Source organism: Lepidochelys olivacea (assembly GCF_965140295.1).
Source record: "Lepidochelys olivacea isolate rLepOli2 genome assembly, chromosome: 11".
NCBI lineage: Eukaryota > Metazoa > Chordata > Testudines > Cheloniidae > Lepidochelys > Lepidochelys olivacea.
The window spans coordinates 53,016,751-53,042,668 of record NC_140421.1 but is presented as its reverse complement, the minus strand read 5'-3'; the positions used below and the strand labels follow the sequence as shown (position 1 = coordinate 53,042,668).

General features: G+C 44.0%; 2 protein-coding genes across 2 annotated transcripts in view; both read right to left on the bottom strand.

The window, feature by feature from the left end:
* LOC311528172 (uncharacterized protein) overlaps positions 1–10,318 on the bottom strand; it is a gene marked incomplete at its 5' end in the record, with an annotated part of 82,110 nt that extends 71,792 nt beyond the window's left edge. The window contains 3 exons of the mRNA XM_084642868.1: positions 1,769–1,798; positions 3,116–3,308; positions 10,256–10,318. Coding sequence (XP_084498994.1) covers positions 1,769–1,798; positions 3,116–3,308; positions 10,256–10,318 — 286 coding nt within the window. The remainder of the gene's footprint in view (positions 1–1,768; positions 1,799–3,115; positions 3,309–10,255) is intronic.
* An 803-nt stretch (positions 10,319–11,121) lies between these two features.
* Positions 11,122–25,918, bottom strand: part of NAB1 (NGFI-A binding protein 1) — a 31,364-nt gene continuing 16,567 nt past the window's right edge. The window contains exons 5-8 of the mRNA XM_084643608.1: positions 18,455–18,565; positions 16,682–16,841; positions 14,113–14,262; positions 11,122–12,841 (exon numbers count right to left, since the gene is read on the bottom strand). Coding sequence (XP_084499734.1) covers positions 12,750–12,841; positions 14,113–14,262; positions 16,682–16,841; positions 18,455–18,565 — 513 coding nt within the window. The 3' untranslated portion in view covers positions 11,122–12,749. The remainder of the gene's footprint in view (positions 12,842–14,112; positions 14,263–16,681; positions 16,842–18,454; positions 18,566–25,918) is intronic.

The following is a 25,918-nucleotide window of genomic DNA, read 5'->3' as shown; positions in this document are numbered from 1 at the left end:
ACATAGTCACCACCTCTCAGGAAGTTGAAGTACCTACGCTGATGGGAGAAGCTCTGCGATCAGCATAGGTAGCATCTTCACAAAGCAGCAGAGGTGCAGTTGCCCTACTGCAAGTCTAGACAAGCCCTAAGCATAGCAACCTGCATGGAGCTAGGAGGGAGGAGCACAGGTTGCAAAAGGGTAGAGTTTGGAGGAGGCACCAGGAAGCCAGGCTTTGTGCCTAGGGTTAGAATGGCAACCGCACCACCTCTGTAAATATTCTCTGAATAAAGAGTCCATTTGGTTTCAGGAACATGGAATACTCATGTTATTTCCCAGCACATGGCACATGAAACATTGAGTTACCCTTCTCTAGTTGTCTTAAGTTAAACTAGCATTTTTTTCCCCAAAGACCACTACGGTATACCAGTAGCTCTCAACCTTTCCAGACTACTGTACCCCTTTTCAGGAGTCTGATTTGTCTTGCATACCCCAAGTTTCACCTCACTTAAAAACTACTTGCTTACAAAATCAGACATAAAAATACAAGTATCACAACACAGTATTACTGAAAAATTGCTTACTTGCTCATTTTACTGTGTAATTATAAAAGAAATCAATTGGAATATAAACATCGTACTTACATTTCAGTGTATAGTATATAGAGCAGTGTAAACCAGTCGTTGTCTGGATGAAATTTTAGTTGATACTGACTTTGTTAGTGCTTCTTATGTAGAGTGTTGTAAAACTAAGCAAATATCTAGATGCGGGGATGTACCCCCTGGAAGACCCCAGTGCATCCCCAGAGGTACACATCCCCTGGTAGGGTTGCCAACTTTCTAATTGCACAAAACTGAAAACCCTTGCCCCGCCCCATCCCCAAGGCCCTGACCCACCTCTTCTCTGAGGCTTCACACCCCACTCACTCCATCCCCCCTCCCACAGTAGCTTGCTCTCCTCCACCCTCACTCACTCATTTTCACCCGGCTGGGGCAGGGTCACTGGAGGGGGTGAGGGTGTCGGCTGGGGGGTGCGGACTCTGGGGTGGGGCCACGGATGAGGAGGTTAGGGTGTAGGAGAGGGCTCCAGGCTGGGGCCGAGGGGTTTGGAGTGTGGTAGGGGGTTCTGAGCTGGGGCAGGGGTGCAGGAGGAGGTTTGAGGTGCAGGCTCCGGGAAGGAGTTTGGGAGCAGGGGGGGCTCAGGGCTGAGGCAGGGGTGTGGGAGGGAGTTTGAGAGTGAGAGGGGGCTCAGGGCTGCAGCAAGGGGTTTTGGAGTGCAGGCTCCAGGCAGCGCTCACCTCGGGCCGCTCCCCAGAAGCAGCAACATGTCCCTCAGTTCCTAGGCAGAGGCGCGGCCAGGCAGCTCTGCACACTGCCTCCACCCGCAGGTGCTACCTCCACAGTGCCCAGTGGCATCGGATCTCAATGGGAGCTGTGGAGCTGGCACTCAGGGTGGGGTGGGGGGCAGAACGCAGAGCCCCCATGGCTGTCCCTCCGCTTATGAGACAAGGGACATGTTGCCGCTTCCAGGAAGCTGACCAGAGCTGCCAGGGTCCCTTTTTGACCAGGTGTTTCTGTCGAAAACTGTTGGCACCTGGCAACCCTAACAACTGCCGTATGCAATAACTGGGTCAGAAGAGCAAGAACATACTGCAGATAAAAATGTCACTAAGCTTCATAGACAAAAGAAATGAATAGAAGAACAAGCAGGGCATGACTTGCTTAATATCAGTTATATTAAAAGTTGAGACAACCACAGTTAACATCATGATTCAAAGCATTTTACTCACTCCTCCCAGAATTCAAGAAGGATTTACCACCTAAAAATATAAAAAATAAAAAGTTGTTTTAGCCATACACTAAAAAAAATATTCTCCAATACATAAACATGTTACAATCACATTCATACACCATGGTGAGTATCTGTACTTCTGGGCTTCTGGAGGAACCTGGCTGCTCCTCTTGCCTCACAATGCATCCGAGGCCTGTCAGTATCTGTCACAACATGCAGCGTGTCGTGTCTCACTGCTTAATCAAGCAACAAGCAAAAATGAAAAAGATTTGGATCTAATATGTGAGTGGGCTGATGTGTGCAAAAGAAATGAATATGAAGTAAAACATACTGGATGCTAAAGTAATAACCATATATATTCAAAAAAAGACTGGAACTGATCCAGGAAGGGGAGATACTAAGAATGATTCAATACAACTTTAATAAAAACAATGTAAAAGTTCCTAGCATTCCAGAATTTGTAAACAGCATAAGAAACAGCCAGCTTCTGATCTTGGTAATACTGGTATAAGTCCAGCACATGCCCACTGAAATCAATTAAATTACTTCAGGGTGGTTGTTTTTTCCTTTTTTTTTTTTTTTTTTAATATAAACACCCATGTAACAGAGAATTTTAGCCATGGATCTTATGTTCTTGGGAAACTTCATGTAAGCGAGGGAAAGGTCCCACTATTGTGGGGAACTTTCCTGGCTTATACACTACCCCAGTGGATATGGCTAGTGAAAGGATCTAAGTCCTCGCTCCCATTCCCTTTACCCAGAGGCCTGCCTGACCTCTAGGACTCCCCTTCCACTCTCCTGTGTGGCTAAATCCTTGTAACCCTACAAGGCTGGGGCCCAGGATTCCTGGGGCTCAACCCCCAAACTTGTTGTGGTCACTTAGGACAGAGGCTAGTACGTCCCCACTCCAGGGTACTCTCTCTGCTCTGCACGCTTCCCTGACGCACTAATCATTACGTACAAAGCAAATACAATTTATTAAACAACAACTAATTTTAAAAAATAAGGAAAAAATGGGAAAGGTTACAGGAAAACATTTAGCCCTGCTCTGTGGCCCGGGAAGATCACAACCAGCGTCTCTGGAATGTAAGGGAACTTCAGTCTGCTCCTCACAAGTCCCAGGCCTCCTGCTCAGGCCCTGGCTGTACTGCAGGCGTGCAGCAGGTCGGCCACTTGCTCTGGCGGTGGCCACACGCCCTCAGGAGCTAGGTGGCAGGACCCTTCTTCCCAGCATCACCCCCCTCTCACGTCAGGATTATGATCCCCCTCCAAGTCCAGCCTGCAAGGCGTCTCCCTGCACTGGTCCCTCCGCCCAGGGTCCCCCTCACTCTCCCCAGCTGCTCACCGCACCCAACTCCAGCTCCCGCCTCAGCTCCAGGGCTGCTGCTGCTCTGCCTCCAGCACAGCTCCCTGTGTTGCTCCTCTGGCCCCTCGGCCTGCTGCTGTGGCTCTGCTCCCAGCACAGCCCTGCTCCCCTGCCTCTGCTCCCAACATGGCGCTGGCCCCTGAGCTGCTTCTCTGGCTGGCTCTGCTCTCTCCTTAGTTCAACCCCTCTGGCCAGGCAGCTCCTGATTCCCTCATTAGCCTGCCTGCCTTGTCAATCAGACTCATCTGGAGCACTGACCTCTCCCCACTGGCCCTGGGAACTGTCAGTCTCAGGATCTTGATTTCCCATCAGCCCTTCCCCCTTTCTTTTGGTACTGAGAGATGGCCAACTAAAACCCCCCTACTAAGTTTAAGTAAGGGGCCAACAGTAGCCTTACATTCATTTTGAATACAGTGATCAGGTCTGGTTTCTTATTTTTAAGATGATTTCTAACTCGGCTTTTGGGTCATGGTGAAATGAGTTGGGAAAGCACAGACATGCCTCCTTGGAATTCCTGATGGATGCTGCCTGCTATGGCACACAGCTTTGAGTTCTAACAGGAGCACTGGTAGGCTAGACATAGTTGGAGGCCCAGAAAGATGAAAATTGCAGGGCAAGCTATCTAGGGGAGAAAACAACTCTTCAAAACACACACTTTTCACATTACATTTTTTAACCCACTACAGCAGACAGCTGCTTTCAAAGGAAATGGACCATGAGAATGACAAACATGACCTGGGAAAAATAAATGAGAGACTTGCAGAAGACAAATAAAAAACCTATGCACACCAACAAACTGAGCTTTTGTTTCTTATTGCAGCCATCTACATTGGCTGTGGAAGCAAAATGGTGTGGAAGAAACCAAACTCAGTAACATGTCTGCTCAGGTTACTAATTTAGGCCCTGATCCTGTAGCTAACTCAGCCAGGGCATAAGGGTCAGCCCACACAGGGCCAATTTCAGGATCAGGACCTTAGGGCCCAAATGCATTATATTTACTTATGTGAGTAAGGCCTCCTGACATGAGTAAGGACTGCATGAACAACCCGATAGTAAACCCAATGACTCTTCATAAGAATGTGAGATCAGCCATACTGGGTCATACCAATGATCCATCTAGCACATTATATTGTTTTCCAAAAGTGGCCAACGCCAAGTATTTCAGAAGGAATGAACAAAACAGGCAGTCATTGAATGATACAACCCATTGTCCACTCCCAGCTTCCGGCAATCAGAGGCTAGGGACATCCAGAGCATGGGGTTACATCCCAGGCCATCTTGGCTAATAAGTTCATGGAAGATAGTCATTTATAGACATATCTACAAGAATTCATTTTTGAACTCTGTTAGTTTTGGCCTTCACAGCTTTGGCAATAAGTTCCACAAGTTGACTGGGAGTTGAAATCTGTTCTAGAAAGATTAGAGCTGATGCAATTTAAATTAATGTCCAATCTCAAGAAAAAGGACCTAACTTCTAAGATTTAGATAAGCCACAATACTAACAAAAAAGGTCAATTTTGTGGAAAGATAACTGGAACTGGTAGAAATCCAAGTAAGGTAGAGGAGTACAGGAATGTTACGAGAATCAGCAAATAAGGGACTGCTGAATCCCCGTTCCACTGTGTAGCTGAGGACAAAACTTGTCTCCTTCCTAACTATTTGAGAATGCCTATAATATTCTGTGTGGATTTCATGAAAGCAGTTTAATTTTATTTGCTTTTCAGTGGTTGAGACATTTTGTACATCCTCCCCTTTGCAGATACACTATGTGCCTAACAACTCTCTGGTTATACAGTAACAATGATCAGTAATTTTAAAAACACCTTGAACACCTAAGAGAATCCCCCCCCCCCACATTAATATTTTGTAATGGGGGTTCATGTCTATGCATCTTTTTCAAGGGCAACTGTATTCAACCCACAAGCTCTCTCAATAGCCATTTTGTGTCTCTTGTAAAACATCCATCCCAAACGCAGGGAATGATGAGATTCCACCTACGTACTCACCACTGAGTATCATCCTACGTACTCATGCCTGAGTGACCTATCTGTCAGTGCATACAACAGTAATAGGAGAAAGGCCTAGCTTGCTTAGGATTCTGTGGGTGTTTAACATGGCACTTTTTAAGCAGCTAAACACAAATTTATGATGTGTAAACTTTTAATGGCATATAGATGAGTCATTACAGGGTTTCAAAATGCGTAACTATGATGCACATTCTAATTCAGCTCATCACCAGTGGCTTCCTGCTAATTTGTTTGGTTTACCAGGCTGTGCACAAACCTTGGAAATCCCTGCCATGTCCTATGATGAAAAATATTCCTTGCCTTTGCATTCTTGATATGGTTTGTGAAGAGTCAGGATTTTCCTATTCTTTTTGGCAGTGATTTTTCACTGACAACTTGTGATTTTTATGATCCAATAGTGCTGTATTCTTGCAGCATTTGGTTACAGTTGAAAAATAAGAAACAAAAGCTCAGTCTGATTGTCTGCATAGGTTTTTCCAAGGTGCTTATTTATAATTTTTCTAAATAGCATAGAGAACAAAGCCATCCAGAATCCCTGAGGTAATCAGAAATTAACTGTCTATGCATAGGTTTTAAAGCTACAGTAGGAATTCATAATTGCTCATAAGTAGATACTAAATATTTAGGAAAGCAAACATGATAATTAAATAAGAGCTGGCGACAATGATTTAAATTAAATTGGTCTAGGCTAAGATACAAGAGGCCAGTGTTTACCTTCACTTACATGTGTGTCTTCTGATTGGCTGCTGTGGGGCTATACAATCATGTATGTCACCCAGTGTACTATGTACCACATCATATTGTAGTAGATGATAGACTTCACAAACTCATATTTTGAAGACCCTGGAATTGTCTTTTTAAGAGAAGCAAAAACATCAAATATTTTGGTATCAAAGCATCAGCTCCTGGGAAAGCAGTATCCTTCACACAGGACATGTTTGATGGGGTAACTATACAAAAACCAAAAAGCCAGTACAGATATGGGAGGTTTTGTTAGTTTGTCTGTCTACAAACTAGATGGCTCAAGGTTTTGGCAATAGTCTAGGTTAAGGGTTCTCAAGCTCCGGAGCATGGACCACATCTTACTAGAGAGATTGTCCCATGGGCCACCGGCAATTTGCAAGCACACAACACTCCCATGGAAGCTGACACAGTTGCTTACCAACTCTAATGACCACTGGTTGAGATCCGCAGGTCTAAGTCACTGCTTGCTTCACTTGGTTCAAATACAACCTAGCGTAGGAACTAGTGGAAGTTTTTGCCATATTATGAGTCTTTGATGGCTTTCATGAGCAAGAGTAGGGGACACAGTATTGCTCCAAGCAGATAGGAGGACACCTCCCAAAAAACACAGCAAAAAGATGCTAATAGTTTCAGGAGACAAAACAAAGATTGAAGGGACACAGAAAGTACACTGACTTCCAGTAGCAACTTCCACCAGGTCAGGATTAAGACTCATAAACAGGGCTGCACAGGAAAGCTTCCCTTGGAGAATACTCATTCTACTCCTTAACTATTCATTTGCTTTTTTTCTGCATTGGTTAGGTTAGGGATCCCTGAGAGCATACCTTATGAAGGAAACAATTAGGAATCTACATTCTTTCCCCTCCAAAAGGACTTGACAATAGTCATCTTTAATATTCTTTTCCTTCTCTGCCCACAGAGTTCTTTTTCATGGTGGTGTGTAGGTGTATGTGAAGATTTTATCCTTTCCCCACTGAATCACCACAGCATGCCATCTTTTCAATCCTTCTGCAGAGCAGAATGGAAGCAAACATTATTTCTCTTTATTTTCCTGGTAAGAAAATAGACAGATCAGCAGTGCAGTCTAGCTGGAGCCTAGCTAATGATGGAGAAAAGACTAGTACTGTATCTCCCAATCAATGTAAGGAGTGTTGCCTAAAGGAAGAATTAAAGGTTAGTCCTTCTCTATAGCTTAAGCCATCAAGTGAACCTACCAGCTTCTTTCTGCTTATTGGCTACATTAAGCTCCAGTCAACCCTTCTGTGCCTAGTTTAAGAAATGCACAGGTGCTGCAAGACCCAATCAGCTGATGCAATACAGGTCTTCCTGCTTTATCAAAGCCCTGCTGCAGTAGCCATCCCAACCTAATTCTCGATCAGACCTTGTGAGTGTCTCTTAGGTTTAACCCTCATATAAGGAACAGGAAACATTTGTATCTCAGGGATTCCATTCCATGCATGTCAGTCCCACCCTTCCTATAAGCATTTTTAAAAAGCATTATCATGCCATGCAGCTGATAACAATGAGTAAAAGAAAGAATTGCTTCTATAGTCACAGTGGCACCTTTTATTCTGATTTTAGCTGAATGCTGAAATATCCCATAATAGCCAGCTATGAAGAAAGGGCCAGATTCCAAAACCAATCTCCAGTTTAGTAACCTTACTCCATGAGCAGTCCCACTGAGCTCAGTGAAACTACTCATGGAGTAAAATACTATTCAGTGTGAGTAAGGGTAGCAGAATGTAGCCAAAATGCTTACTAATTCCCAGATCATTATGTTAACAAACATGTGGCTTTTAACCCTGGGTCACCAGAAAACTTCTCAGCACTGGGAACTATTTCTGGAGCAGCTGCTCTATTACGAGCTTTCTTTATTTTTAAAAGGTGACGGAAATGAGGCTTTGCAGTTAAAAGTTTATAGTCATTATGAATAAAATTGTGTTTGGATCCTCTTCCCTCAAGCCACATAAATTGCCTATTCAGAACCTCAGTGATAAGGAAACAGCACTTTAAGCAGGTGGCCAATAACCAAAGTTTACATTACAATGACTTTGTTGCCTGCACCAGGATAGTCACATCCTGGAATGTATGTTGATTGTTAAATAAACACCAGCAGCTAGGCTACAGTGGTAGGTGGTTGGTTTTGTTTTGTTTTTTAAACATTTTATTGTTTTCAAATGTAGTACCTTCCAGTTGCGGGTCTTGAAGCACTTTTATAAACAATGTTAAGTTTCTCAACACTTCTGAGATGCTTTAGATATATTAACCCCATTACCAACAGAGGAACAAGAGGTTAAGGACCTACCCAAGGTCACACCTGCAGTTCACGAGAGAAGAGGAAATATAATCTAGATTTCCTGACTTTCAGATCTGAGCTTTAGCTACTAGGCCAGGCTTCTTAGCAAGGGGAAAAGAGTACATCTAATGACTGGTGTGCGCATTAAAAATAACCAAACACCATGAATAAACTGCCTGGTTAACTTCTCAGTCCCACTGTCCTCCTCATTCATAACAACCTCCCACTTGTTTGTATGTTGTCTAGATTGTGAGCTTCTGGAGGTAGCACTTGCCTTCCTCTGTCTGTAATGAGCCTAGCAGTACTAAATTAATGGTGAAGCATGTGCTCCTTCCAAGCTTTCCACATTCATGGATAAGGATAGGGTGGAAGAATATTATATTTAGTCCTTGGCAGTCATTCTCCTCCTCCTCCTTATTTTCTCCATTCTCAGGGCCATTGTTTTGTTTTGTTTAGTGGGAGGAGGTGAAGGAGGGTGTTTTCCTCCCTGAATCCATCTGACCAGTTCTGTTTTGAAATGCTCCTCTCTGCTCTGACTTGCACCTGATTTCTTGTTCTATACCAGTGGTTTTCAACCTTTTTTTCATTTGCAGACCCCTTTGGAAATCTTAGACTGTCTGCAGACCACTAGGGATCTACAGGCCAGGGGTGCCGGAACAGGGAGGGCCAAAGGCTCATGACCCTCCCACTTTTGAAAGTGGATGGGCCTGGCCCCCCTGCTTTTTTTCTGCCCGAGGCCCCATCCCCCCCGCCAGGCCCAGGTAAGAACAAGCCCAGGGAGCTCAGACAGCTGTGGGGAGCCACGGACTTTCCATCTGTCTGGGGTAAGGGTGGGTCCCAAGTGCAGCCCCCAGCCCATGTCCCCATCCCCCAGGCTCTCCACCCAGGATAGATGGAGGGTCTGCGGCTCCCACCATGGTCTGGCTGTGGCTCTTAAACCTCCAAGGCCCTGCCCCCAGGCCAGACTGGAAGCCGGTTCTGGGTAAGAGCCTCGCAGGCAGCTTGGACCCTCCACCTGTCCTGGGGGATGGGGACATAGACCAAGAGCTCCTCCCCTACCCCCAGGGCAGGTGGAGAGGCAGAACCGGGGCATTGTGGCCCTGCACTTTTAAGAAGAATCTGTCACCCCTGCCAGACCACAGGCTGAAAACTCTCAGCTGTGGTGCCTTTCTGTTTTTATATTTCTATGCTTTAGTCTTCTACCTAGCTTGTTCCTCTTCTCTCAGTCCTCCTATCCCTGAACCTACTCCCCCTTTCCTGTGTCAACCCTATATCTCACCCAACCTCCCACTTAGTCTCTTCCCAGAAACAGGCTTCTTTTCAGAAAGTGAGGTGAAGTGTGGCTGCTGACCCAGGCACCTGCGGACAGTGGCAGAATGGCTGAGTGGGATAAAGACTTACCACTTGAAGTGCTAGCCAAGGCCACAGTCCCTACTTCCACGTGGCTCTAGTCTAACAACAGATGGGACAGCTGGCTTGAGATCTCTCTCAGAGTTGTGTGTGCATGGAGGGAGAGGAGAGAAGGACAGGGTGGCCACATAGGGCAGACTGTGTTGCAAGACCCCTGTGCCACACATGCATGCAGCTGGCCTGTTGGCAATTTGACTTGCCCAGGTGACTGAGGCCTGCGGAGTTTACAGCAAATGAAAGAACTCTATTCTAAAGACATCCAGGGCATTCCCTGTTTTCGGAGTCACGGTGCCAACCTTTAAAGAGGATTAAAGTACATGAGCAGAACTACACAGGGGAGAGGCTTCTGCCAGCAACTGTGGCACTTGAAGCGTCTCCTTCTCCCTCACTGCAGGTTTCTGGACGACTCCTCTTCCAGGAAAAGTAACCCCTCGTTTTGGAAAAAAAGGAAAATAGGAAGAAAAACAAGAGGGGGAGGGGGGGGAGAAAGTTGTCCTGGTGAAATTTATTTTTAAGCAACTAACAAGTGCATAAGAACAGGCATCATTTGCCAGGCTGGACTTTGGTCAAAAAGTACCCTGGGGGGAGCCAGAATCCATCAATTCCCCACAGCCAGTAGGCTGAGTAAACCTTCCCCTATACCTGCAATGGTGCCTCTTCTTCATCAGCAGCCCAATAGGGTACCCACTCATAAGCCCAGCCCATCTCTCCTCAGAGGGGACTGCTGTCAGCCAAGACTCCCTGCCTTGGAAAAAATGAGTGATAGACTATTTGCCATTATCAAGTGTATGAGGGATCTGGGAACATCTTAAATAGTTTTGTACCCAGGAAGTTAAAACTATTACACAGCTGCACACTGAACATGATAAAAAGTGCCTCATGTATTGGGAATGACATGGTCCATTGGATTATAAACCAAAATACCATCCTAGAGCTAACCCACTGATGACAACTTAATCATACTGTATTTACAAACTCAAAATAAAAATATCTATTATATACTTTAATTTTAGTAAATTTAATACATTAGTGTTTACAAAATAAATGTTGTATTCTAATGAAACCATGATGAATGAAATGAGCTATTTTGCCCTCCACCTGCTGTAAACCAGACCAGTAAACTCTTAATATATTTAAGAGCTTCATGTGGTCCAGCAGAGATTTTGGTCATGTTAGATGTTGACAAAACAAAACAAAAACCAGAAGGAAGTTTCCTGAATCTTTAAAAACTTGTTGCTTGTTAAATTCTATTACTAAACTTGTACAATTCAAGGCTTTACAAGCTTCCAAACTGTAATACTGTACACGAAACTACCCAGATACAAACCAGTGCCATGACTAACATAACGAACGGAAGAAACATACTCACTACCCATTCTATTATCTCTCAACATAAAGGAGCAAATATAACACCACATTCAACCTCTTATTTCTAGCAATGAAGTTGCAAATTCCACTCAAAGTAAGTTTCTTCAGTAGTGAGACAGTACAATACAATTCAAGAAACATTTAAAAAACTCAAACGTTTTAATAGTATAAAAAGTTGTTTACTGGTGTTTCTACTATAAAGCTTTGTTCCACAAATCAAAAGTGATAAAATAATTAAACATGTTTACAGTGATCAGAGACTGCAGTGTAGACATTCCAGCTCACATTTTGTTGACAATTTCAGTACAACGTACATTATGATTGAATAATCATTACATATCTAGGACACAGCAAAAGTGCACACCTCACTGCGGAAGTTTATCCATTACTCGGTGACTTACTTCCCCGCCTCAGAGAGCACTGTGGGTAAAAATTATATTCAAAACTAAGGTGTATAGCTATTTTGACTGCAGAGATGCAACTATACAATAGGAGTTACACTGACATTATGGATGTCTACACACACACACACCCCACATTAAATACCAAAATCCCTAAGTTATAAGCTAATTCCTTGTCTTTAGACAAAATGGCATCTGCAAAAATGAAAAACATACAAAAAAAAAGAGTCAAATAAATAACGAATACAGATGTTAATTAACATATACAAAGGAACATATTGGCATACTGTCTGCAGTATATGGTATACTCATAGAATCACGTGGGTTGGGAAGCACCTCATAATGGGTCATTTACAAGTAACGTATCCCCTTCCCCCTATTCTCTGTTATTTTATTGTTCCTGGATATTGAATATAACCTTTTGAATACTGATGCATGAATCCTGCATTTTCCATCTTTGCCACACTTGTGATGCATTTTGTCTTTAACATCCACAGAGAACTTCAAAATATTCTAAGTGTCTGAAGCACAACTTTTGCCATCCTGTCCATAATGTCTAGTGTTCTGAGTTCCCTCCCATATGAGAGCATAGGAGCCCTGGCTTAGCTACACAGTGTCTGAAATGATTGTTCTGTCTAATGAAATTGGAGCCAATAAGTAGGATGCTCCCATATTCTGGCTAATATTTGCCTATTCACCATTCCCATGTAGTGGATAGGTATATACTGTAAATGTATTACACATAGGCTGCTGAAACCATTAAAATAACATTAATAAGTGTCAAATGTGTCTGCTATAATACAGGATCAGCTTTATCAAATGCTATATCCACATAACATTTTAAACCATGAAATATTTTATGCATTTGCTATTTTTTCCTACAAATACCATTGCAAACTTGCTGTTAGTTGTGTCACTCTAGGTTTTCTTACACTTTCTCCAAGGATTTTTAACTCAAATGTATAACAATCATATCTATGCTAGATACATGTAAAGTAGACATTGAAATTTCAAGTAAAATGAACTGTAGCCACATCTACTGGACTCCATACGTGTCCCAACATCTAGATTTACTTTGATAAGTTATACAAATACATAATACATTCTTAAATAAAGGAGGCTCACAATATTAATTTGTGAACCTTTCCACATTATAAAACCACTTTAAAGGAACATGTATCCACCTGTATTACTGTTTTGGATTGCAAAGTCTCTTGTTTTTCAGTCTCCACAGACTGCTGTACCAGTTCTTAGGCTTTGGCTATGAAATCTCTTATTTGAATGAGGCAACACTGGTTATTAAGGCTTGTTTGTTCTCTTCTAAAGATTTATTCTTTATTCTGATGCCATTTTCCAGAGTAGGATGACTATCTTGTATCTTCAGGTTCTGTTTTTATGACCTTCCTTTCTATGTTGTTAAAAGCTGAGTGAGGAAAGTCTTTTAAAATACCAAGGCCTTCTGCAAACAAAAAAAAAAAAAAAGGGGGGGGGGGAGGGGGAGAAGAAGAGGAGCTGTTAAATACTGTGTCGAAATAAATGTCTTCTGTTTTTGCCCACTGAACTACATGGGTGCTGATGACATATCAACATTCACAGAAGACAAGATTCTGCCCCACCCTCCTCCCAAGGCATATGAGCCCTGAACTATGTCAGAACCACCACAGTTCCACAATCACTTCTCTGTAACCCCCCATTCAACAGGAAGCAGAGCTCAGCAATACTGCTCTCTGCATGAGCATGTGGAATATTCCTGGATGTGGGAAGACCATGGACTAGAAGGTTCTCCAACCACACAGACCCTTGTTACAGGCAGCAGGTTGCAATAGGGAGGGGTTAGGATAGGCATGGATAGGATACACACAGCATTCTGCCAAGTGCTCAGACAGCACAATAGTCTCAAGAGGAACCGCTACCATACACCCACCCTTGAGACATCTCATTATTATTCCTCAACCTTGAGGAAGAAGAGTCTCAAGACTGCTCTTAATATTATGCCAATGCACCAGTTTTATATGTAAAATGCTTTGCCAAAAAACACAGGCATCCAATTCAGACTTCATAGTGGAAGAAATATTCTTAATAGCATTTGAGATTTTTCTCTGTATGCCTGCGTTAAACCACAGGAGAAACAGTGACCATAAGTCACTGCATAGAAAGGCTAGCAGAAGCACTTAAAAGCCAAGTCTACAGAGTCAAAACAACAGAAACTCTGCTGTGGCTGAACCAGGTTCTAAAATGGTTTGGTCCAACCCAGATAGATGGGGCTAAATCTTTATAAACAGAGCTGAAGGCACCTTTTCAAAAAGTCTGTTTGTAATATCATTTGGTCCCACTCACACAGACTGAGCCAGATCATGTTACAACCATGTTCCGCCACAAGAGAGCTCAACAGCAGTTGTTCTGCTGGGCTGTTTTGTCTGTGTAGATGGGTCCCAAGACTCCTGCCTTATGTGTGAATAGTTATTGCATCTCCTGCCCAAAGCATAACTGAAAACATGGCAATACTTAAATCTCTCATCAAATGTTCAGTATGTTTCTAGATTAACAAGTCATTCAGAGGTTTCAGTTGCAGCTTGGTTTCAAGGTATCAATCTGCAGACGGTGTCTAGGAACTAAATTCTTCTTTGAAAGGGATAAGTAGGTGTGTGGCTCCCCACAAACTTTCTGAAAGCCACCTGTCAAAGGATGTTACGGGGCAGCTTGAGGTGCTTTACAATGGATAACACTTACCTGAGGGCAGAGACTTTGCCTCCCCACTGGAGTAAAGTCGGATCAGGTCACTGCACAGAGGCTTTCCTACGTGCTGCTCTCCGTCTAGCGAAATGTGTTGCAACTGTCTATTTTGCAGATTTGACATTCGGAGATTCAGGGGCCTCTCACCTGAAAGAGGTCAATACTGAAATATTCAGTATTGAGTATGAATCAAAGCAATGCTAGAAATCAAAATTAAGGCTAAAAAAAGGACACCACCATTTGATCAGTGAAAAACATTCTAGATTTCAACCATGCAGGAGAGATTTCTAGTATGTAAAATGCTGATTTGCAGATGACCTTTCTTCCTCTCCAGGCTGCTAGTGCTGCTACAGATTGGTATGGCTGAGCATCAATCCCTCATTTTCCTCAAACACACGTCAAGATCCAACTTCCCCTTCCATGCTGAGCTTTGTTAGTCACAGAATTTAAGGCCACAAGGTACCACCAACTCATCTAATCTGACCTCCTGCATACCACAGGCCAACACCACACTAAAGCTAACAATCAAAGTTAGACCAAAGTATTACAGCCCACAGGTGGCTTGACTATCATGTGCCACAGCAGAAAATAGGAGAGACCAAAGTGCCCAATGCCCAAGGCTCCTGCAGCGGCCGGGAAACAATTGAGACACACCCAGATGGCAAGTGACCCTCACCCACATGCTACAGAGGAACTGAAAACCCCCAAGAAGGCCACTGCTAATCTGAGGGGGGAAATTACTTCCCAACCCCACATATGGCACTTGGTCACACCCTTAGCATGTGAGCAAGAAACAGCCAGTCAAGAACCTGAGGGAAACCACATGAGGGTTCAACAAGCCTGCTACGTTGTGACTCTGTTTAAATCTTCACAGCTGTACTCTCTTTACATGGCATTCTTCTGAAAATTATTGGTCCAAAACTCACAAAAAAGCTGTGTAATCTGTAATGTCACTTAAGAAATAGTTCCTTCACTTCCCCTTCTACTCTCTCTCTTTTTTTAATCCTTACCTCCTTAAATATTATGTTCTTGTTCTAAAAAGAAAAAGACCTTTTTATATATTATATTTTGCTACATTACTAATATTTAATTTCATTTCACAGTAAAAACATCATTTAAAGCAAAACAAACCCTCTCACGTTCTAAACGTAACACAGACACAAGAATCCAATCTAATCCTCCTTCCAACAAAAAGCCTCTGGACACGCTATGGGGATTACCATGGGACCCTTTTAGAACACTAAAGACTGTCAGCTGTAATTAAAATGTTCTTAATTCTTGGGGATTGATGTAACCAGCTCCCCATCTTTTGGTCAACTATTGTGAACAGAGATAGTTAGCTGGAAGTGATACCCACCAAGTCACCAGCTTTACCTTCTAGGTTAGTAAGCAAAAGAGTAAAAGTCTTCTTCCTGGGAAAGGGCCTTCTGTATCTCTGCCAGAGACCCAGAGGATCCCTTCCCTCTCCCATACACTACTTCTCTGAAAACATCATAGCTCAAGCAGAGTACTAGGATTCCTTGTGAATGCTATGCCCCTCCTTAAAAATCAGCTGGAGTAGTCACTGTGAGATGCCCCTGCAGCACCCCCTGGATGAGGTGCAAGAGACTGATGAGGTGAGATGAGGTGCAAGGTGCATGAGGGAACAAGACTGCAGTACAGCTCTCCTGCATGGCAGTACACTGAACCACAGTTTCTTGCCTACTTGTAAAGTTTTAAATAGAGGTAATCCAAGGGCCAAATTCTGGCCCCGGTTACAAAAGTCTACATACAGAACATCTCCACTGAAGTCAATGGGGTTTCCCCAGAGTTACTGAGCAGAATCTGGCTCTATCTCTGGTTGTATCATTTAAACCAGTGGTTCTCAAACTTTCCAGACTACTGTACCCCTTCCAGGAGCCTAATTTGTCTTGTGTACCCCCAAGTTTCACTTCACTTAAAAACTATTTGCCTACAAAATGAGACCTAAAAATACAAAGAAGTGTCGCAGCACACTATTACTGAAAATTGCTTACTCTCTCATTTTTACCATATAATTATAAAATAAACTGATTGGAATATACATTTTGTACCTACACTTTTGTGTGATACTTGAGCCTGTTTTTCACTTGTGAGCCTCGTCTGAAGCTGGAGTCCTGGGGGTGGCAGGGCTGAAGCTGAAACCCAAGCCCTGCTGCCGAAGCATGTAACTTAGCTTTGCAGGGCCCCCTATGGCATAGGGCCTCGGGCAACTGCCCTGCTTGCCACCCCCTAAGACCAGCCCTGAACTTGTGATCCCTCAAAACCTATCCCATGACCCTCCTGGGAGTCGCAACCCCCAGGTTGAGAAACACTGATCTAGATGAGTTGACTACCCCCTGCAATACCCCTGCATACCCCCATGCACCTGTACTTGAGAAACACTGATTGTGACTGTAAGTTCTTCCAGGCAGGGATCTTGTCTTTACTTACCTGCTTAGCATCCTCCACACTGCTGAAGCTATATGAATAACATCAGTACTAACAATGTTTGCATAACACCAGACAAATTGGATGGCAGCAATATCATGCCTGGAAGCTACTATACCTTGTCCATCCACATTATCTAACGTCACGCCATTGGGGCTGTGCTCTTCTGAGCTTTGTCTGTAGTACCCTGTGGAAAGGCGTCTCTCTGAGTGTTGCAGTCTCTCTAACCCTGCTTGGTTACAAAGAAACTCCATCTGTTTGGCCATCACCTTTTCAGACTGCAAATAAAGCAAGAATATATATGGATGTCGCTCTACAGGAAAAAAATAATACCAGCAGGTAATCAAGCAAGCAGTCTAGATATAGTTCTTTGTTGGCTCATATGTACACTTGTGCTTTACAGCAACCTCAAAACTATCAAGCAAACAAAATATTTCTGCAGCCACTAAAGCTATGGAAGACAGTGTCATTCAAAGTGCATAAAAACATGTGTTCTGTTTTAGCCAGTCAACGTGATATTTCTTAGTTCTTACCTGAGGAGAACAAACTTTCTGTACTTTAGGACTGCAGTCTATACTTACAGAAATTCCCAAATGCAAGATCTGTCTCTTACTTATCAAATTTAGCCCTATTGGAATAAATGGCTCTACAAAATATTCCAAGAGCAATGGCAACATCTGCTAAAAACTTATGCCAAGATTTTACCAGACATCTTGGAGTCTTTATTTTAGGAAACAACAGTACACAAGTTTAAAAATCTGCCATTGTGAAAGTGTAGGATGACAGTATGTTTGTGGGGGATAAAGGTGTGAAATGTCTGTCTAGAAGATGAAGAAGACCTATACACCTCTAGAGAGTGAAATTAAACAATGTGGAGCAAAGTGGGAGGGAATGATGTATAAATGTTTGTCATCAACTTTAGTGCCAAGAGAATTTTAACTTTCAAAATGATCATGTTCCCAAGGCTATGACTAAACTTCGTATGAAAATAAAAATAAAAAAAAAAAAATCACCAGTTAAAAAAATGTCCATTTCAAAGAGCCACACAGAAGCATACAAATAGAAAGGGAAGCAAAAATATGTAGAATTAGCATCCATGGATGCTAGCAAACTGTGAAGTTCATTGATTTCTCTTTGTATTTTATAAGTGTCACCATTACTACTTGTCTCTATTAAAAAAGAAAGAGCTGATTCTTGCAAGGGGCTGAGCGTCTCTTGGGAGATGTGAAGTGACCTCAACTCCCACTGACATCTGTGTGCTCAGAAGATAACACAACAAATTAGCTGACAGTGTAAAAGAGAAGACCACGTCCTAGGTTCTCCAGGAAACTGATGACATTTAGAGCAGGGAAGGAACCTGTTCTGTGTTTCTCCTATAGAACAGGATGACCTCTAAAGTGGTCTGAGTAAATATAGAACCTTGACTTTAGGTCTCGGCACATAGGTAAAGGGAGAAACAATTTTTTAACAGTTTACTTTCAAGTGTATTTTAATCGATGGTCTACCTGGGGATTCTGTTAATATTTTACAAACAGAAACATTACTTTTACTTTTAAAAGGGTTTCACTTCTATGCGGCACGTACTGTAATGTCAGTATCGCGTTCGTTCCCAACAGTAGATGGTGCATTCGTTCTCTTGTCTCAAGCCTAGAAGGTGAGATCCTTACTTCCTTGCAATGAATGAAGACAAAACTATAGAGTGTCATAACAGCTCAAGAGTTAAACCCATATTAGCAGTGGTATTATCTCAGCTAGCCCAGGTGATCTTTGAGAAATGAAGGTAATGATTTTAGTCATCAAAATATTATACAAAAATCAGCCTAGAAAGCAACTGTTACTATTCTGGACAGCATCTCAGTAGAAACCTGATAGTTTCATGTGGTTTGTTTACCTGGGAATTAAGAGCTGCCAAATCTTCACTTTTGCCTTTCGCCAAGGCAAGTGGTACTTTCTCGTGTTGATAAAGTGTTTGGACTGTGTCCTGGAAATCAGGAAAACCATCCTGTTGAGCAAAAACAAACAGGGCATATGATTTTGTTTTGCTTTTAAAGAAAAAGCAATGTATCATGTGACTTAAAAGAGAATATTCTTTAACTCCGGTGAAAAACCTGAACTGGGATTTAAGACCCTGAAACAAGTTAACCAAACTATGCTTCAGCAGTGCAAGATACTGCAGCAAATACGATCTGGCTCATACCACTTGCAGATCAGAGGCTTGTGCCACGCCTAACACATCCAGGTATAAATCCAGAGTAATGCCATTGACTTCAATGGAGTTATTCTGGAGCTGAGACAGTATAACAGAGCAGAATTAGGCCCAGTATTTTGTGGTTTTCTTTTGGATTTAGCAGCTTGGGTTTTTTGGATTTTTTAAAGAAATCAATGTTATAAATGCAGACTGTTGCTCTAACTTTGACCATTTGCATCTGTAGCATCCATGAGGCTTGCCGTACATGCAGACTAAGACCTTGAGACTGATCTTAGATACACAGTAGTAGAATTTAGTAACTTAGAAAACTGGGCAAACCACCACAAAATTCAACATGCTGCAAAGACACACAAACTATACTGGTCTCACTGTAAAATGGTAGTGGCTTATCTTTACAAGTTCTCTGCATGGCAAGCTGCCCACTGAAAAGCAAAGTAGCATGGACTTTGTATGCGGCAGGGAACAGTTCTGCTCTGCCAGGTGCATGGATGCTAAGCCCCCAAAATTATTTATCCATCTCTAACTTTTATGACTTGCAAGTCTCCCAAGTCTCTTCTGCATGGGAAAATTGCAAGTTGCCTTACAGTCACTTGCTGTATGTAGCAAGGTTCAAGATTAAATATTCATGCAGTTTAGTGCTTTACAAGCAAAACTCATGTAAAGCAATGGAGATGCATTATTATTCACAAGAAAATGCAGCAGGGAAGAGAGCTAAATCAAGGGAGGAAGCTGGAGAAAGAAGTAGCATCTAAAAACAATGAAATTCATAACTAGGAGATCATAGGCCTCTTGTCCCAAAGTAACATTTTTAGGAGGATTACAGGCAGTGCCTATAGCGGGGGTCGGCAGCCGACGGCACGCGAGCCCATTTTTAACGGCATGCAGCAGCAGTGTGCCATTAAAAATCATATCCTGCCCTGCCCGGCCCACTCTTCTCTGCCCCCCGCCCCCTCCCGCAGGGGCAGGGGGCAGAAGCTTGGTCCTGCCGGCTCCCCTGCCTCTTCCCGCAGTGTGCTGGGTTCCTGCCTCTCCTCCTCCTCTTCGTCCCTCCCTGCCTGCCAATCAGCTGATGGCCCTTGCGAGGGGGTGGGGGAGGAGCGGGGTCAGCTGCTCCTGGTGGAGGCAGAGAAACAGCGGGGGCAGGGCCTTGGAGAAGGGTGGGCGGGCATGTGTTTCTGAGAGAGAGAAACAGGGCATATCCCCTCCAGTCCTCTGCCGTGAGCACCCCACGACCCCAGCCCACACCCCCAGCCCTCTGCCCTGAGCCCCCTTCATACACATCCAGCCCTCTGCCCTGAGCCCTGCAGCCCCGCACACCTCCCAGGCCCCTGCCCTGAGCCCTGTACCCCCCTAACACACACCCAGCCCTCTGCTTGACTCCTTCACCCCCCTGCACAACCCCAGCCCTGACTCTGGCACCCCCACACATACCCAGGCCCCTCACACTCCATGCCCTGACACCTGCACCCCCCTCACAGGCCTCCAGCCCTCTGCCCTGACTCCTGTACCCCCCCACATACCCAGCCCCCCTACATCCCATGCACCCCCCACATCCTGACTCTTGCACCCCCCACATCCCCACCCCCACCCTGAGCACCAAACGGGAGCTCCTGTACCCCTCCCACCAAATGGGAGCTGACCAGGTAAGCTCTCCACACCCAAACCTCCTGCCCCAACCCTGAGCCCCCTCCCTCATTCTAGCTCCTAGCCAGACCCTACACCCCAACCCCAAGCCTGCTTCTTCACCCCCAGCCCTGTGCTCAGTGCACTCCCACCCTCAGCTCAGCGCAGAGAGAGAGGAAGAGAAGGGGCCAGAACCAGGGAGAAGGCAGATACCCACTGTATGTGGGCAGGGCCAGGACCCCAGACCGGCAGTGGGCTGAGCAGGTCCAGCAGCCGGGATCCCAGCTGGCAGGAGCCAGCGGATGGAACCCCTGAGCAGCAGCGGGCTGAGCCGCTCAGCCCACTGCCGGTCTGAGGTCCTGGCCGCCAGCCCCACACAGCCCGCTGCCGGTCTGCGGTTCTGGCTGCCGGCCCCTTGCCGGCCGGGGTCCTGGCTGCAGGCCCCACTCAGCCCACTGCTGGCCTAGGTGAACGGAACCCCAGACCAGCAGTGGGCTGAGCGGGCCGGCGGCCTAAGAGCAACATTTTAATTTAATTTTAAATGAAGCTTCTTAAACATTTTGAAAACCTTGTTTATTTTACAGTACAACAATAGTTTAGTTATATATTATATGGACTTTTATAGAGAGAGAGACCTTCTAAAAAACATTAAAATGTATTAGTGGCATGTGAAACCTTAAAGTGAATAAATGAAGACTCGGCACACCACTTCTGAAAGGTTGCCAACCCCTGGCCTATAGCACGCTAGGTACTCACACACAGGAAAATAGTGCCTGCCCAAAGAGTTTATAATCTAAGAAAGGGAAAGGTAGCATTCCCAGAAGAAAAAACTGCAGAATGATACACTACCTCTGACTAATAAAGAAAAGGGAAAAAAGACAGAAATACCTAGTGAACAATGAGGCCTATGCAGTCAGTGGCCTATGCAACAGTGATCAGACACAAGTGTAAAAAGAAAAGGAGGACTTGTGGCACCTTAGAGACTAACCAATTTATTTGAGCATAAGCTTTCGTGAGCTACAGCTCGCTGCATCCGATGAAGTGAGCTGTAGCTCATGAAAGCTTATGCTCAAATAAATTGGTTAGTCTCTAAGGTGCCACTTTTCTTTTTGCAAATACAGACGAACACGGCTGCTACTCTGAGACACATCTGTGTCACTTTAAATGCCGTCAGGAGGTCTGCTTCCCCCTCACAGTGCAACTCCATTCACTTCAGTGAGGTTACTCTCGCTCCTTGAGAGGAGAATCAGGCCCAGCGTGTTTTATGCAGCTCTTCCCCACGCCAATTTCCCCAACGGAAAAATACAATCCAGTAAGTATTTACCACTTTAGAACAGTGTAAATTCTCCATAAAACCTCACCTGGAAACAGAAAGATGCTGGAAGTCCACTAGAAAACACTAGCTACTTTTACACGTAGACCTCAGTTTATTGTGCAGTGGGAGTTTTGTTTTGTTTTTTAACAAGAGGCCTGTGAATGCCTTACGTTCATATGTACATGTAGCTGAAATTTTGAATATGGACGTACAACAGCACCAATGATGTAATTTAGTGCCATAAAATGTGCTTGCATATATTTACACCAGCATTTGTATGCCAGTGTAAAATTGAAGTCCGTTTTTCAAAAGCAGTCCCACTGAGTATGAATGGTTTCTGCTGCTTTGTGTTATCCTCACATACATTTCTTCAATAGGCAATTGGATTCTGGATCACCATTCCTGAGAAGTGCCCCTACCGCACTGTTCTTTTGTTCACAAAGACTTATGATATAGGAATGGATGACTAAGAAAGAGGTAGCAGAAGGTTAGGCAATTCAGCATGACATCCGTCCATGGCCTACTCCTAGCTAAGCATGCCTCTCCCCATTCCTCCTCCCTACTGCATACTAGGAGTCTGCAACACACAGCACATGTGTTTCTTCAATGCTGCTGCATTGTTTTTAAAGTGGTTTCTTATAGCAGATATTCTCAGTCTCACATGTGTACTTTCTTTCCCCGCCAATAACACTTTTCTTACATGAACGCAGATTTTAATGCTTCTGTTCTTTTGATCGGGAGAGAAACAGAAATCCCACACCTCTGATCTTGGTTCTCTTTTCAACCTGCCTGGCAATGGTGTAGGTGGGCATCTGCCTTCCCTCTTTTCTCTCCAGAGCCGGCACTGACTGCAGATGTTTCCTCACAGCTTCCTCTTTAGTCTCGCATTCCCCTCTGGGTCTCTTACTCTCACTGAGCTTTTTGAACTTGGCTGTCTCAGGCTCTCCCACTCCCCCGCCTCTGTTTTAACATTGCAACTCACTTGAAGATTCCTTTGTTATTACCAGCACAGGGAAGAGCAAGAACTTTATAATTCTCCTCTACTTTCCCCTCCTGGCCATCAATACTATATGTGGAAAGCGAACCTCTTCACACACAATTTAAAAAGGCAGAAATGAGGAGAATGAGTAGCCATTCTCTCTATGCCATTTGCGCAATATACCTGTGACTTGTTTTGTTTTCTGAATTGCTGCCACAGCAGCTCATTGCTTTGCGCAGCATTACCAGTGACTCATCAAAGATGACAAAATAAGGGTCCCCCCCAGCCATACTCGTCACAGAAGGAGATGGCTGCTTCGTGGGAGAACGGAATGCTGTTTGCATCTTTGCTCTTCCCTACTGTAGTTTATGCAGAAGAAATTTAAGAGCCACAGCACTTTCTTTTTATTCACTCCCAACTCCCATCCCAAGTAATTCCAGTCCTTCTCTCACTCCCTCTATTCCTTTAGCCTGCTATTTTCCTAGAATCTCTCTCTTTTCTCTACACTCAACTCCCACAGCCTCGCTGCCCACTCTATCAACAAAAAGGGAAAGGCACACGGAGGAAGAGAAAGGCTCTTACAGGTAATCTGATGTAATTCGTGGTATTTTGTTTCTTTGTAATGCTTGTGTGAATTTAGTGCTCATGAAGAGGAAGGATTTGCAAGAGTGGCTGGAAGCAGGCAATGTGTAACTTTGCCCACACAGCCCTGCTGGTACACCTACATCAAGCCTAACCTGCAAAATCCCAGTTTTTTTTTTGTTTTTTTTTGAAAAGGTCACTTTGCCTGTTTCCGAAAGCACTCATTTACATCCATGCAATGTGAGGTACGAAACACTTCTAAATTGGCATATTGGCCTTTCACACTGCACTTTGTAGAGGCATGACTACCTAATTGGCAAGGCAATGGCAAATCATGCTCCAATGTTCCAATCCTGCCTCATGCAATAAGTGAAATTACCTTTTAAAAAGAAAAGCCAAGGTCAGGCCTGATGTCTCCACAAGTGAAAAGCCAGAACACTAACCCACTGTACTTCCTCACTCTCTGTATTCAGAGACAGAAGATGCAGCAGTACACCTTTCAAAAGCATGGATGGACACTATTTCCATCCAGTCTGGAGAGAGCGAATTCTGCAACATTTGCTACAATATTTTCTCATATTCTACCTTTTGTTAGAAAAATACTGCTAACAAAAAATAAAAAGTCAACAATGAGATATGTTTCCCCAAGAAAATAACCCTGTAAAGGAAATGTGTAGTGAAACAATATAACTCTATATTTTTGAAAAATTAATATAACCTGCAATGTAAATTAGAGCCACAACTCATTAACACAAGTGAAATAACTGTCCTGCCACATAAATGCTATCTACAATAATACAGAACTCCCAAACATACAGAAAAACGTGGTGGTAAAGTTGGGCGTGTCACCACTTTGTCAGTCATTCTGTATAGTCGGGATTATGTCCTCTTTAATGAAACAATGTTTTGCTTTAGTACATCTGTGCAGCGCACAGCAGTAACAGGAAGATAGAGAAGAACATCGTTTTGTAGACTGAGGACATTCAGTTCTTCAAGGAAAAATATCACATAATTGAACTACTAGTCTTTTAAAATAAGTAGAAAGAGTGTGAACATATTTCTTCTGAACTATAGTGCTGAAACAGTGAACAAAAAGCCTGAAGGTTCACAACTCTGTAAATACGAGAATACTTTCTCCAGTGGTGTATAAGTCTCCTCTCCAAAACAACAGCTTCCCAAACAACAGGCTAAAGCAGGGGTGAGCAAACTTTTTGGCCCGAGGGCCACATCTGGGTTTGAAAATTGTATGGCGGGCCATGAATGCTCACAAAATTGGGGGTTGGGGTGTGGGCTCTGGGGTGGGGCTGGAGGTAAGGGGTTGAGGGTGCAGGAGGGTGCTTTGGGCTGGGACCGAGGGGTTTGGAGGATGGGAGGAGCATCCAGGCTAGGGCAGGGCACTTGGGTGCAGGAGGGGGTCAGGGGTGCAGGCTCCAGGAGGCGCTTACCTCAAGCGGCTCCCAGAATCAGCAGCATGTTCACCCTACAGCTCCTACGTGGTGGTGCGGCCAGGTGGCTCTGCGTGCTGCCCTGTCCACAGGCACCGCCCCTGCAGCTCCCATTGGCCGTGGCTCCCGGCCAATGGGAGCTGTGGGGGCAGCGCTTAGGACGGGGACAGCGTGCGGAGCCCCTTGGCTGCCCCTACATGTAGGAGCTGGAGGGGGGACATGCCACTGCTTCCGGAAGCCGTGTGAAACAAGGCAAGCCCCCCAACCCCGCTCCCTGGCCAGATGTGGCCCCCGAGCCGTAGTTTGCCCACCCCGGCCTGAAGTCTCAGCTTAAATCTACTATGTTTTTCCATGTTTCCATGGTTCCCCATAAAAAAAAATCCTATAAAAAAAAAAATCAATCACCCACCCATGGCTTGTCATTTCAGTTGCTTAACCATTGTTAACTGCTACTGAGCAAAGGAAAAAAATTCCTAATGGTGAGATCTCAGTCTAGCAAGAGAAGCAGTGGAAGCACCACTGCTTGAGCCATTTAAAACTAGACTGGGCAAAAAACACTGGAGAATATCTATAGGGAACTACGGTACTGTATATTGGCCAAGGGTAGCGATGGTGTAGAGATGGAGTAGATGACTTAATCGGGCTTTTCCTAGCTCTAAATTCTAGGTTTATAATACAAAAAAGCCAAGACAGGTCAAATCCCAACACAAACACACAGAATTACTGGCATGGGAGCTGTGAGTAAACCTTCAGAGCACACATTTACACAATTCAAATTATATATTTGTAAGTGCTGTCCAGTGCTGTAATCCATGCGTTGCACAACAAAATGACCAGAGTGCAAAATGACTAACTTTAAAAAACGCTTTTATTTATACCTGGTTTTTCAAACTAAACTTCTCATTTTCAAGGGGAAAAAATGCACCTTGCTGAGTATTTGCCACAGGAGACTGGCCTTTGCATAGATAACAAATGTAAATACTTGCACTACTTTGAAATAGTAGAATTGACATATGACATATCATTCCTCACTGAAGGAATGAAATATGAAAAAAGTGCTATTCCAATGTATTGCAAACCCTTACATTACGGTTACATGATGAAGAACATAGCATGTAACTTGGAGGTATGTGGTATTATAATGCAGACCCCATACTTAGCACATCGTAATATACTATACCATTTATTTTAGTAGATGATAT